This window comes from Notechis scutatus, chromosome 2 (assembly GCF_049901735.1).
Source record: "Notechis scutatus isolate UNSWTSFEM ecotype Mainland chromosome 2, rNotScu1.2, whole genome shotgun sequence".
Classification (NCBI taxonomy): Eukaryota; Metazoa; Chordata; class Lepidosauria; order Squamata; family Elapidae; genus Notechis; species Notechis scutatus.
This window is the reverse complement of record NC_142010.1, coordinates 63756470-63769740: the sequence shown is the minus strand read 5'-3', so window position 1 is coordinate 63769740 and position 13271 is coordinate 63756470. Positions and strand designations below refer to the sequence as shown.

At 38.1% G+C, this 13271-nt stretch overlaps 1 protein-coding gene across 1 annotated transcript in view; it reads right to left on the bottom strand.

The window, feature by feature from the left end:
* Positions 1-13271, bottom strand: part of DNAH1 (dynein axonemal heavy chain 1) — a 225215-nt gene that overhangs the window by 142012 nt on the left and 69932 nt on the right. The window contains exons 4-9 of the mRNA XM_087954929.1: positions 11134-11308; positions 8943-9099; positions 8342-8474; positions 5112-5273; positions 1978-2230; positions 247-404 (exon numbers count right to left, since the gene is read on the bottom strand). Coding sequence (XP_087811055.1) covers positions 247-404; positions 1978-2230; positions 5112-5273; positions 8342-8474; positions 8943-9099; positions 11134-11308 — 1038 coding nt within the window. The remainder of the gene's footprint in view (positions 1-246; positions 405-1977; positions 2231-5111; positions 5274-8341; positions 8475-8942; positions 9100-11133; positions 11309-13271) is intronic.

Sequence of the window (13271 nt, the reverse complement as noted above, 5' to 3'; positions counted from 1 at the left end):
GTTAATTTTGATAAATTAAAGATTTAGGAAATTGCTATTTTAGTATGTTTTTTAAAAAAAGGTTTTGACAAAAAATTTCCCTGTCGACAGTATGTAATAGAAATCCGTAATACTAAAGTCTCTTTTTATAGTATCTCCTATAATACATCAATTATAATCTGAAGTTAACCACAAAACATTTCATTTTATAAGCATTTTTATTCTTTTCTCTTTCTCTCTGTGTGCATGTTGTCATGAGTTACCTACCTTTCTCTGGTACCTTCTCTTCCTCTTTCTCAGGCAGAGTGACATAAGAAAATATCTGACGCTTCGAAGTGACAATTCTGTCAAAGTTAATCATGTTCATAGTACGCTCATAGTCTAGGGACACTTCCTTTTCCAGGAGGTGCAGCCGTCGTAAAATCCTTAAACATAATTAAAAAACTAATTAACTGAATGAACAATGACCCCGCAAAATGATATGTCTGTGTCACTCATATACCTCTAGTCCCATATTCATGTCTCCTGTGCTCACTTATGCTTTGCTTCTTCATTAAAAGCATTTGTAGCACATTAATGGAGTTTCATGAAGGGGAGAACAGAATAGCAAATTTAAGAGAAAATGGAGCATACTTATGTTGCATTTAAGACTGTATTAGACAGAAGAGAGAGAATTAGGAGCAATATTGTATACATTTCACAATACATTATAATTGTGAATTGATCACAAATGCTTGCATGTTACTGAGGTGGGAGAATTAAAAATACAAGAAACCAACAAATCTAAAGCAAATGCCCTAAGATGAAAGGGAGACATACCAGGAGATACTAGAACAGATAAATGCTAGAGATACTTATCGGAAATAACTCCTGATGCTTATCAGGAATAATTTTCTCCACCTAAAAATGACACTCACCTGGACCTAATAAAATGGCTGAATGATAAGTCTTACAATGATCATGGAGATATATATCCTGAGCAATATCTCAATCTGTACAACTACTCACCTGTGACAGATAGGCCTGAATTGTTACAACTACACAACAGAGCAAGGTTAATATAATATGCAAGAAGAAAGGCAAAAGGAAAATAATTCACAGTACTATAATTTAGAAAGGGATGATCCTATACTCAATTACTAAAAATGTGGATGAGGGGAAGTGGGATGTTATTGGGATGGATATCTTCAAACATTTCTGTAGGCATTCCATTGTATTATTTTCACTCTTATCTAAAATCAGATTTTTTCCTAACAATGGATGATTCATAAATACTATTAGTCCTAGGTACTAATTAGATTATTCTTGCCATAATATAGTGAGATGAAATTGACGTATTATACCATGATTCATCTTGCTTGTGCATCTCAAATTGTTCCAGTCATAGAATACATAAAATGCAAGTGTCAAGATCATTTTCATACTTAACCTCACTTTTTATTCATAGATCTCTATTACTTCCATTCAGTTACATAATACACTGATTAGACTCATTTGAGTATTCATTTGAGTATTCATTTGAGTATTCATTCCCAATAATGTATACTCATCAAGTGTGCATTAGTATTTTCAAATTCGTGAATCACAAGAAGAAATAACAAAAGGCAGAGTCTATGAAAGTCAGCTAAATTCCACCTTTTGCCCCCATGTATTTTAACAATTTTTAATTGTAAAACTGCACATGTATGTGCAAAAACAATTGATAATACCATGCCATTCCATATTATAGTTGCATCCAATTTCACTTAACTTTATTCAAATAATTTCTGCTTTTATTTATATTTACTCATTTTCTTTCTTCATTTTTGTTTATCATGTAAGGCTATATTTGTAGCATGTGCAGAAGGAGAGAAAGGAATAGCAAAGAAGGAACAAAAAGGGAAATGAGAAAAAAACAACTGGTTCTACTTTTACCCAGCTGGCTGGGCCTTTCTTGTCATTGACAAAAGTTAATGATCTGAACGATTACAAGTTTTGAAAAAGTATTATGAAACTTACTGGCTTCCTTTCTTTAGATGTGAAGTTTGTATTGCCATTTGTTTCATATTTTGCAGACTTTTCTCTTCAATGTTTTGCAATCCATCTACTGGCATACAGTCCACATAGAGATTATATAACAATAGTGCCTGTGTTTTCTTCCTCAAATTGTGGGCTGAGATCACACGCTGGGCAAAATTACGAGGATCCTCAGCAAGAAAAAGCAAACGGATCCGAGGCACCCAATACTGACAGGGAATCAGTGGGGGTCTCCCTAGACAGAGATCAGAAAGCAAGACAACAGAAAATTTGAAAGCTTGAATATCCAAAACTGCCTGTGCATAACCAGACTGCTGTCCAGTTAATAGCCTTTTTGCTGGGGGGAGAAATGGATAAGAGATTCAAAATTGAGACTTAGAGATTGCTGAGGAAAAATGTCAACATGTCTAATTAAGTGAGACAGCAGAAGCTCTCTGATCAGGTCTCCTACTGCTTTGTTTTTCTTCTTAGTTGAAGTAACAAGACGACACATCTTTTAACTCTTTCCTCCTGTTCTACTTTCCTCAGTTAAATTTACCTCAGCAGTCTTATTTGCCCTAGGACTGAAAAGCAGCAGCAGCCCAATAGTACCATAGAGGAACTAACAGCCTTCACAGAGGCAAACTGTGACAATTTTGTCTTTTCACTATATTCCCCTGTATGGCTTCTTACGACACAAGCTAGCAATGTACTTTATTCCTGTCTTTGAGATGGGGGAAAAGTATACTGATTGGAAAACTGCTATCCCCTTCCTGCAACTCTAAAACGAGGCCAGCAGAAGTTGCTGTAAGAAGCCGGGGCACAGAAGTGCCTGGCTACAGTGGAGCCATGTTGCTGTCCCATGTCACAGCTGTCTCTGGCCATGTGCACTGTGATCCCAACCAGCTCCAGCACTACAATCACCATCTAGACCATATCCACCCTCTGCTTCCCTGCCATTCCCTTCTGAAAGCAAGTTTAGCAGCAAATGGGAAAATAGGTGTATCTCCCAAGCCTCCAGTGAATGGCAGGGTTCAGATAGACAGGAACCTACCTGTCTGGTGAGCTGACTTGAAGGACAGTAGGGGAGGTGGTTCTCTGGGACAAGGATAACAAAGAGGCTGAGGGACATGTCAGTTTGCATTTGCCACCTATAGCAGAATGCTGTTAATATGTGTGGGGAGAGAGTTGTGTATATAGACATAAATAAGAAATAAAAGAAAAAAGAAAGAAATTGACTGCCATGCAAGTTTCAATTCTGTCAATAATGTCAGCTAATTCTGTCAGGGGCACTGAGACCTGTAGCCAGTTGAGAAGGGGGACAATTTGGAGTGGCATATCTTCCCTAAGTTTCTGCTTTATACAACAAGATATATCTATAGGTGAGGGCTTCTCTGTCAATCCTAGTTTCCTGCCAGATCAAGCTTAGTGGCTGACTAGCATAGAAATGAAGGCTGTGTTGTGAGGTCATGTCTTCAATAAATAATAAACAGCCTATTTATTTGATTTATATCCTACCTTTTATTTTTATTGTGTATGTGTGTGCATGAATGTGTGCATGCGTGTGTATAATTTTCATTTTCAAACTCAGGGCAGCATGCATCATGTTCCTCCTCCTAATTTCCCTACAACAATCACATTTGGTGGGCTGAGCTACAAGAATGTGATTGGCCCAAATTACTCAGTGAGTTTCCATGGCTAAGGATGGGCTAGAACCTAGGTTCTCAGGCCAATATCTTAGCCATTACAGCACACTGGCTCTTATCAGTACCAGGACAACAAGGACATGTGGATAAAGTGTATCAGAGCACAAATGTGTCAGAGCCACAAATGTCAGTTTTGGAAGCCACATTAGCACCATGGAAGCTTCCACGCTGCCACATTCCTGTGCCTGGGAAATTGGGAGGGGGGGATTTTGTAGAGCGTATGTATTTAGACATAATAGCATTCTTCCTTTCAGTCAAGGTCATGTCTTTCCTGCAGATGTCTCAAGTTGGGACGGATGGTGATTGGACCATGTGATGTACTGATGGGCGCAGGGGATTGGTTTGTGATTTTAAATTACTGTGGGAAAACCCGGAACTCTCAGATTTGGGTTTTCCTAGATGTGCCAGTATGACAATTCTAATAAAATGGAACTTGGAGAAAATGCCTGTCTCAGAGTGTTGGTGTTGGAGTTTGTTTTTCTGGAACGCTGACAACAAATTTGATTATATGTCTATGGAGATTCTCAGTCATCCAGGTAATGGTTATCCCAAAGGTGGTTTTTCAAGAGGCAACTGGACTTTCTGGCTTGTTTGTTTGTTTTGAAGATGTTTTGCTTCTCATCCAAGAAGCTTCTGAGCTGATGAAGCTTCTTGGATGAGAAGCAAAACGACCTCAAAGAAAAAACAGAAAGTCCAATTGCCTCTTGAAAAACCATCTTTGGGAAATCTGATTATATACTTATTATCCCTTCTTGTGACTGTAGGTGATGCGGTCAGGACAGAGGTATTCAGCAGGTTCTGACCAGTTCTGGAGAACTGGTAGCAGAAATTTTGAGTAGTTCAGAGAACCAGCAAATGCCACCTCTGACTGGTCCTGCCCCCATCTATTCTCTGCCTCCTGAGTCCCAGCTGATTAGCTGGGTCTTCTTTTGTTGCCCTGCACAGGAGAACAGAACTGGAAAGCAGGTAAGTGGGGTGAGGAGGGAATGGGGATTTTGCAGTAACTTTCCCCTGGAGTGGGGTGGGAATGGAGATTTTACAATATTCTTCCCCTGCCATGGCCACCAAGCCATGCTACACCCACCAAGCCACATCCACCAAGCCATGCCACGCCTACCAAGTCACGGCCACAGAACTGGTAGTAAAAATGTTTGAATCCCACCACCTGTCAGGGATTGATCACCATCTCATCTCTTAATCTCTTTCAAAGGTTTCTGCAAGTGTTATAGAAAGCCAACTGATGATCAAATGTGCAGCCAGTAGTATGCATAAGAGTGGAAGGAGAAAGCCATTTTAAGATGTTCTGCTGTTCCCTATAAAAGGGATCAGAAATTACACTACACATCAAGCTTTTAAGTATTAGATAGAACTAACTGGTTTAGAAATTGTCCTTCCTTCCTGCATTCCAATTATAACTAAATCAAAACCCACCTTCAGCTGTCATTCCTCCATTGATTATACATATCCCATTGAGGTCTCGAACAAGGTCCATTTTGTTTGTCTTATGTACCAAGTAGAGTTTTGACTCTTCATCATAATCCAAGACTCCAACATTTATCCACTTATAGATCAGTGTGTGGCTTTTTGGATCTCCTTAGATATTAATGACAAACACAGTTTTACAATTTCACAATTGCCCCAATTAGAATAGTGGAATTACAAAAATTACATTTCACGCAGCTGCAATTATCATCCCTTCTGTTCTTGATCCCAGACTTTCTCAATACTTCAATAGATTTAGGAAGAAGTTGGCTTTGCGCAAGACCCTGAATGTATGTTTTATTCCAATGGGCATAGGGACTCGGCAGCTTGAAAAAGCTTATACTGTAATGGTATGTGGGAATGACTTTGGGAAACAGGATAAAGAGATGTAGCCAAGGGACCAGACAGATAAAAGGCAGCTGAGCTGGCAGTAGAAATGTGGACAGGGAAGGGGAAGCGATGTATTTTCAAATTTGCAAGATTCTGTTAATGTAGCATTAAGGTAGAATTAGCTTATCAGGTCCTCTTTCTTGTCTGATCAACCTTGTAAGGCTGACAAGTTCAGTGACTGTACTGATAGTTTTAATCAATGGGCTTTAAATTTTATGTACACTGCTCAAAAAAATAAAGGGAACACAAAAATAAGACATCCTAGATCTGAATGAATGAAATATTCTTATTAAATACTTTGTTCATTACATAGTTGAATGTGTTGACAACAAAATCACACAAAAATTATCAATGGAAATCAAATTTAGCAACCCATGGAGGTTTGGATTTGGAGTTACACTCAAAATTAAAGTGGAAAAAAACACTACAGGCTGATCCAACTTTGATGTAATGTCCTTAAAACAAGTCAAAATGAGGCTCAGTAGTGTGTGTGGCCTCCAGGTGCCTGTATGACCTCCCTACAACACCTGGGCATGCTCCTGATGAGGTGGCGGATGGTCTCCTGAGGGGCCTCTTCCCACACCTGGACTAAAGCATCCCCCAACTCCTGGACAGTCTGTGGTGCAACGTGGCGTTGCTGGATGGAGTGAGACATGATGTCCCAGATGTGCTCAATTGGATTCAGGTCTGGGGAACGGGCGGGCCAGTCCATAGCATCAATGCCTTTGTCTTGCAGGAACTGCTGACACACTCTAGGTCCAGCATTGTCTTGCATTAGGAGGAACCCAGGGCCAACCGCACCAGTATATGGTCTCACAAGGGGTCTGAGGATCTCATCTCGGTACCTAATGTCAGTCAGGCTACCTCTGGCAAGCACATGGAGGGCTGTGCGGCCCCCTAAAGAAATGCCACCCCACACCATTACTGACCCCTGCCAAACTGGTCATGCTGGAGGATGTTGCAGGCAGCAGAACGTTCTCCACGGCGTCTCCAGACCCCGTCACGTCTGTCACATGTGATCAGTATGAACCTGCTTTCATCTGTGAAGAGCACAGGGCACCAGTGGCGAATTTGCCAATCTTGGTGTTCTCTGGCAAATGCCAAATGTCCTGCATGTTGTTGGGCTGTAAGCACAACCCCAACCTGTGGACGTCGGGCCCTCATATCACCCTCATGGAGTCTGTTTCTGACCGTTTGAGCAGCCACATGCACATTTGTGGCCCACTGGAGGTCATTTTGCAGGGCTCTGGCAGTGCTCCTCCTGTCCCTCCTTGCACAAAGGCGGAGGTAGCGGTCCTGATGCTGGGTTGTTGCCCTCTTACGGCCTCCTCCACATCTCCTGATATACTGGCCTGTCTCCTGGTAGCGCCTCCATGCTCTGGACACTACACTGACAGACACAGCAAACCTTTTTGCCACAGCTCGCATTGATGTGCCATCCTGGATGAGCCATTTGTGTGGGTTGTAGACTCTGTCTCATGCTACCACTAGAGTGAAAGCACCGCCAGCATTCAAAAGTGACCAAACCATCAGCCAGAAAGCATAGGAACGGAGAAGTGGTCTGTGGTCACCATCTGCAGAACCACTCCTTTATTGGGGATGTCTTGCTAACTGCCTATGCTTTCTACCTGTTGTCTATTCCATTTGCACAACAGCATGTGAAAGTGATTGTCAATCAGTGTTGCTACCTAAGCGGACAGTTTGATTTCACAGAAGTGTGACTGACTTGCAGTTACATTGTGTTGTTTAAGTGTTCCCTTTTAATTTTTTGAGCAGTGTATTTTATTATGGCTTTTTTATAAGTTTTTGTATTATTCTTTTTTTGCTTCTAGTTTTTTTTCTTTTTGGTTGTTTTTCTATATTGTTTTAATTGTTTATAAACTGCCCAGTATATGTGTGTATGTGTGTATATAATAGATACAGATATTTAGATAAAATAATGTTTCTAAATGAAGAATTTTTCTTTCAAAATTGCTGAAGACCTGTCTTGACAGTTCAATGCTTTATGAAAAAATAACTCACAAAAATCTTATGTTGTGCACTTAGGACAAAGACATAAAAATTAGAGACTATTTCTTAAATTATAATGTGTAAAAGGTAATGGAGTACCACATTTTTATAGGGAGGTACAACAAAAAATGTGATGGCTTAGACCCACTGACATCAAAGCTCAAAATGTTGAGCATCACAAACTCAGTTTCCATGAAAATAGCCTAAAATCATATATTACTGACAAGTTATATATTTTTTAAAAATTGTAAGTATAGGATTTTTTTTCTTGCATCAGTCTATATATTCACTGAGAGTGTAATCTGAATTACATTGAGGATTATCTGAGGATGTTTGTATTTAAAGTACCATGACCAATGAAAAATTTCCACTAATGAAACTGTCTCTTCAAAGTGGCTCATCTGGTACTTCCACTAATGTTCTTTATTTTCCAATCAGAAAACTACTTTTTCCACCGTTACTAATTATTGCATGTGGCAGCTTACATTTATAAGTTTCTATATGACTCTGTGAAATTATTATTTTAATTTTTATGCTAGTTCCAAGCTTTATTTTATTATGTTTTATTTAATGTTCTTATACTATGTCTTACTACTTTGTTAACTACACTGGAAATATTAAAGCCGTGAAATATAAATCAAGTAAATAAACAGATTTATTTAAACTAACTCCCAATTTTCAAAATATAAAATTTGGAGGGGATAAAAGCTATCTCATTATAATTTTTTCTTTTAATCATTGTTACAGTATAATTCAATTCTGTATCATCTGTACTTTACCATGTCCAAGTATGTCATCAGTAGGTAGGAGTGCTTTTCCTGGAATTGGTTTCCGATCTGAAGATTCAGGCTCTACTCCCAATAACAGCCACTCTTCTGGCGTCCGGCAATCATATTCTTCATCATCAAAAATCTAAATAAATAAGAAGCTATACTCATGGAAAAAACTTATGTGGTTGCTAAGAATTGGCACTGACTTGATGGCACACAATCATAATCAAGAAATTACATATTAATATTTTACTCAAAAACAATCTGAGCTGTATGAAATGTCCTGTTAACTCTGGAATGCAGTCATTGTTTGGAGGTGGTTTTTCGTATGTTACATTTTGTAAGACCAGACTCCCGCTCATCAAACTTTTCCTCACGAAAGATATACACCCACTATTAAGCACTGTGGTTATTTCCATTTCCATTCCCCACTCAAACCAAAGTCTTCATTTTTAATCTCTCCAATTCTAGACACAGTGGACATAATTGGGAAAATACAAAGGAAAAGCTGATGGAAAATCATAAAGTAACAAACACTTTGATAAATATCTCTTATAGGCTTGGGAAGCCCCACAGTGGAACACAAACATCAATAATTCTCTCATATTACCTGTAATGGTAGATAGATGGGGAAAAGAGGGTCTTTGTTTTGTTCAATTGTTGGTAAATTAACAGGGTCTTGGTGTCTTGGCATCAGCTCATTAGAATCTATTCCTGCGTTTTGTAAAAGTTTTGTGATATCTAAGCTGAGATATAATCGTCTTTTCCTAATTAAAGAGCAAGAAGAAATGGTTTATATTTAAACAAGTCCTTTATTAGCTAATGTTATCACTACTAAAGATGCAATAATTTATTTTTTGGATAGCCTCAACAGTAAAATGCTGCTAAAGATTTTCTAAATGATTTTCTAATGTGCTTACACTATTATCTCAAAGATAATCTCACCACGCTCAAGGTTGACTCAGCCTTCCATCCTTCTAAAGTGGGTAAAATGAGGACCCAAATTGTTGAGGGCAATATGCTGACTCTGTACACCGCTTAGAGAGGGCTGTAAAGCACTGTGAAGTGGTATATAAGTCTAAGTGCTATTGCTATTGCTATATCCCAAATTAATTGACATCCATCAGTAAATCATTGTTTCTTCAAGGAATCTTTCTATGCAAGAATATACAAAATACTATGCTAGATTAGACACCCTTGTCCAAATGCTTTTTTTACAATAGCCAGATAGAAACATAAGGAAGCTCATAAATAAGACACAAAAGCAATACACTTTTCACTGCGTTTCTGAAAGCAAGTCTGCTGAGATTGGGAAAAGTTCCAGTAATAGAACTAAAATATGGCTATCATGATAAGCGGTCAGTGACAGCCTTAATTCTCCATCACACTTTAGGTAATACATTTGATAGTGATAACCCAATTTTATGCAGAATTTAACCTATACCTAGATCCAATCCAATCCTACAATAATGGTGGGAAAACTCTGATCCACCAGGTTTTCCCTATTTAGAATATACCCCCTATCTCTTCTCTGAAATCCTGTTTCTGTTAAAAAAATAAAGAGTGGGCAAAGGGAGATTGAGTCTCAAGGTTCCTATACTCTTGTAAGGTTAGTGAAAGCTGCTCCATTAGAGGCCAATGCCTTTTTGAGGATACTCATTTGTTTCCATGGTAATAAAAGGGGACTGTGACTTAAATATCCTAAGCCTGCAATATCTTTCCTGCTCTGCTGAACAGCAGCAAAGAAAGCTGATTTGACTGGCAAATCAACTACAGAGGTTGGCAAAGTGTAATACTGTTTCTGCTTTGCCAGACTAGTCAATTTTCTCTGTGTGTGGGGGAGGGGGAGAGATCCCATCCCTTCTTTGCTTTAGCTACACCCACCATTGCATCATTGACAAGTACTCCTTAGAAGGTTGATCACCAGATTAATGTGGTTGCACAAATTGAAAAGGCTGAATAATGAATGACACTCTCTCCTTCAATGTTACATTTACAACTACCCATGCTCATCCTCTTGTTACCTGAAAACTTTCACTAGACATATAGGAATCTAGTGCATAGTAGGCCAAACTAACAGCACAGAGAACCTTGTCAACCTCTTCAGGATCCACACACTTATCACATATAACCTCACTAAACAAGGCCTCCTTCTCTCAGTTGCACCCTCTTGACTGGCATTCAACTCTGAGCATGAATTATTTTATCCTCTATATATTTTATACATTCCTTTCAATTTCTCAACAGATGATCTTCCAGGTCTATTTTCCTTCATGGGTGTGTGTGTGACTCACTTTAAATAATTGAGCTGAGAAATATGCATGTTTCACTGTTCTTAGCACCACAGCATATGCTTGAACATGAGCTCTTATCCACGTTTGGTTGCATTCATTTAATGCTAGCATTGCTTTAAGTATCTCTTAAGCTGTTTCATCTCCTGGTGCTCCTCAGAAAACCAAGGAATTGCCTTGAAATTATTATCACTCAGGAGCAGTTATATCAAGCTTTGCAAGCGACCCCTTATTTCAGAGATCACCCAGGCACATAGCACAATTGCCCACTAAGGCTTCAGGAAACTCTGCAAAAGCTTTTTGGTAATCTATAGGATCTATTAAGTGCCAGAAGCGAATATAATAGGCCTTCTTCCCCCAAGTTTGTAATACCAATAATTGTATTTTATGATTGCTTTTATTGTATACTGTCCAAAGTCATTGTAGAGCTGGGTGATTTTACACATTTCCAAAATAAAGAAACTAAAATAAACTCCAGAGAATGATTGACTGAACTCAGGATGAAAATACCTCTCAATTGCAATCTTTCGAGGGCATTGTCCTGGAAGCACTTCAAATGGAACTTGAACCTTGGGTTTATATGCTTGTAGTGGAAAATCTGACTCTTTGATAATTTGTGTACTTGGTCCAATTTTCTGATTATCCAAGATAAGTCCAATATTTTCTGGTGTATTAAATGTTGAGACTAACATAAAACAAAATTCAGGGGGAAAAAAAATATCAGAGATTAAATGTTTCTTGATTTGTTTATACACTCTTCTATGTTGAGGTGGTGAAAACATGAATAAAAACTGAGAAACCATTTCATCCAGTATCAATACTACTTAAATTTTACTTTAGCTAGTAAAATTGAATGGGGTGCATAGGTGTAGGGTGATGTAAGCAAAAATTCCAACTCAGCCAGAAGGTTCACTGGATAACCTTATTGGACCAGTCATTCTCATCCTAATTTAGATCCTAACACTAATTTTGATCCTAAATTTGTTGTGATAAGCTCCATAAGATGAGGTCCCTGAGCAATCTGGAGGAAAAAATCCAATAAGAATATAGAAAGTAGTTGACATAGGGCTAGTAAATGACAGCTAAAAGGCTTTGAGGCACGAGTGTTCCTCAAATTCCTTACAGCTAAATATATATTTTCCTTAAATAATCTTTAAGGTTCATTTTTATCACAACATGTGAAAAGATTTAACAGAGGTCCAGTTCATATGGTGGTATGTTTAATCTAACCATAACGGTTCTGATAGCATATAATCAAACTGGTCAAACCTCATAATTTGGAATAATATAGAATTGTCACACCCAGCTAATGTCTAACATTCATTAATCCCTTACATCAGAAAATACTGTCAAGTTTTGATGTCATTAGCATTTTTTTCAATGGATTAGCCAGACAGCAGTAGATTTGGCTTGGGCATGGGAACCAATTAGTGGAAAAGAAGCATGTTTTGTGGCTGCCAGGACAATGCCAATAAGTTTGTATAGAAAACCTTGCTTTTTCAGCTGTTCTCAGTCTCAGAATTGAGTAACTGGAGCTATAGAACTGTCCCATTGTCAAGTAGGTTATGTTTGTACAACAGTGATGACTAAGAGTTGTTTAATCCTGAGCAAACCTGGCTAGCTTTTTGATTTACTCTTGTGCTACAGCATCTTGATTCTTGATTAAAAGTAAGGTTGAGGTAATTTCTTATTCTCCTTGACCTATTTTAAACAACATATCTATAGTTTGTTCCAATTATCTACTTGTTTGTGATCTCTTGACACTGAGTGATCTTCTGCATTGAAACAAAATGTATTATTTGCTCCTTAAAAAAAGCTCTGTTTTAAGTTAAGAATGATTGGAAGTTGAAGACAATGGTTAGTAGGACAATGAGGTTTGCTAGAATCTAATTTAAATCACCTCATCCTTTTTCCATTGCCTGTTCCTGACCTTGTGAGGGCAGTTCCTGACAGAAGCTAAATTAAGTATTGTAATCAAATATGTACAGAACAGAATGCCATAGGAACTTTGGGCAATATAATAAACCCTCTGGTCATCAATAGCTTTGGATACTACTAAATAAACTTGCATCAGAGAATCTGCTGGGTTATGATCCCTATTGTATATATATGTCCACAACAAGACAAAGCCCATTATGAACCAACTTTAAATCATGAACTAAATTTGTGATAAACCTGTATTAGGAAGGGAAGGAGATTTCTGAGCTTGTTCATTTATATACTATCTCAATCTTAGATTTTGCATCACTAACTTTAGACTTGACAGTATTCTGAATTTTAGGCATGGAGGTATGAGTTTGCTGGCAATATTTGTTGCTTTATTTATTTATTTTGTAAGCATAGCAATAATTCTGGTTATACAAAACCGAGATTTAATTCTGTGTGATTACATTACTTTCACTAGGACACAACCCAATATAAAAATAATTCCTGCCTAAATAATGGGAAATGACCCTTCAGGTCATGAAGTCCACTCCCATACTCTGAATAAAAGTCCAAGTGAGGCAGCCTATTAGTACTTGAGGAGAAAAGGTTTATTATTGCAACAAATGAGCAGTTATATTTGGACATACCAAGCTAGAGTCAGACACCTCAGAAGATGTATTTTAATTACATTGTTAAATAAGCCACAATGCCTCAGATTTCAT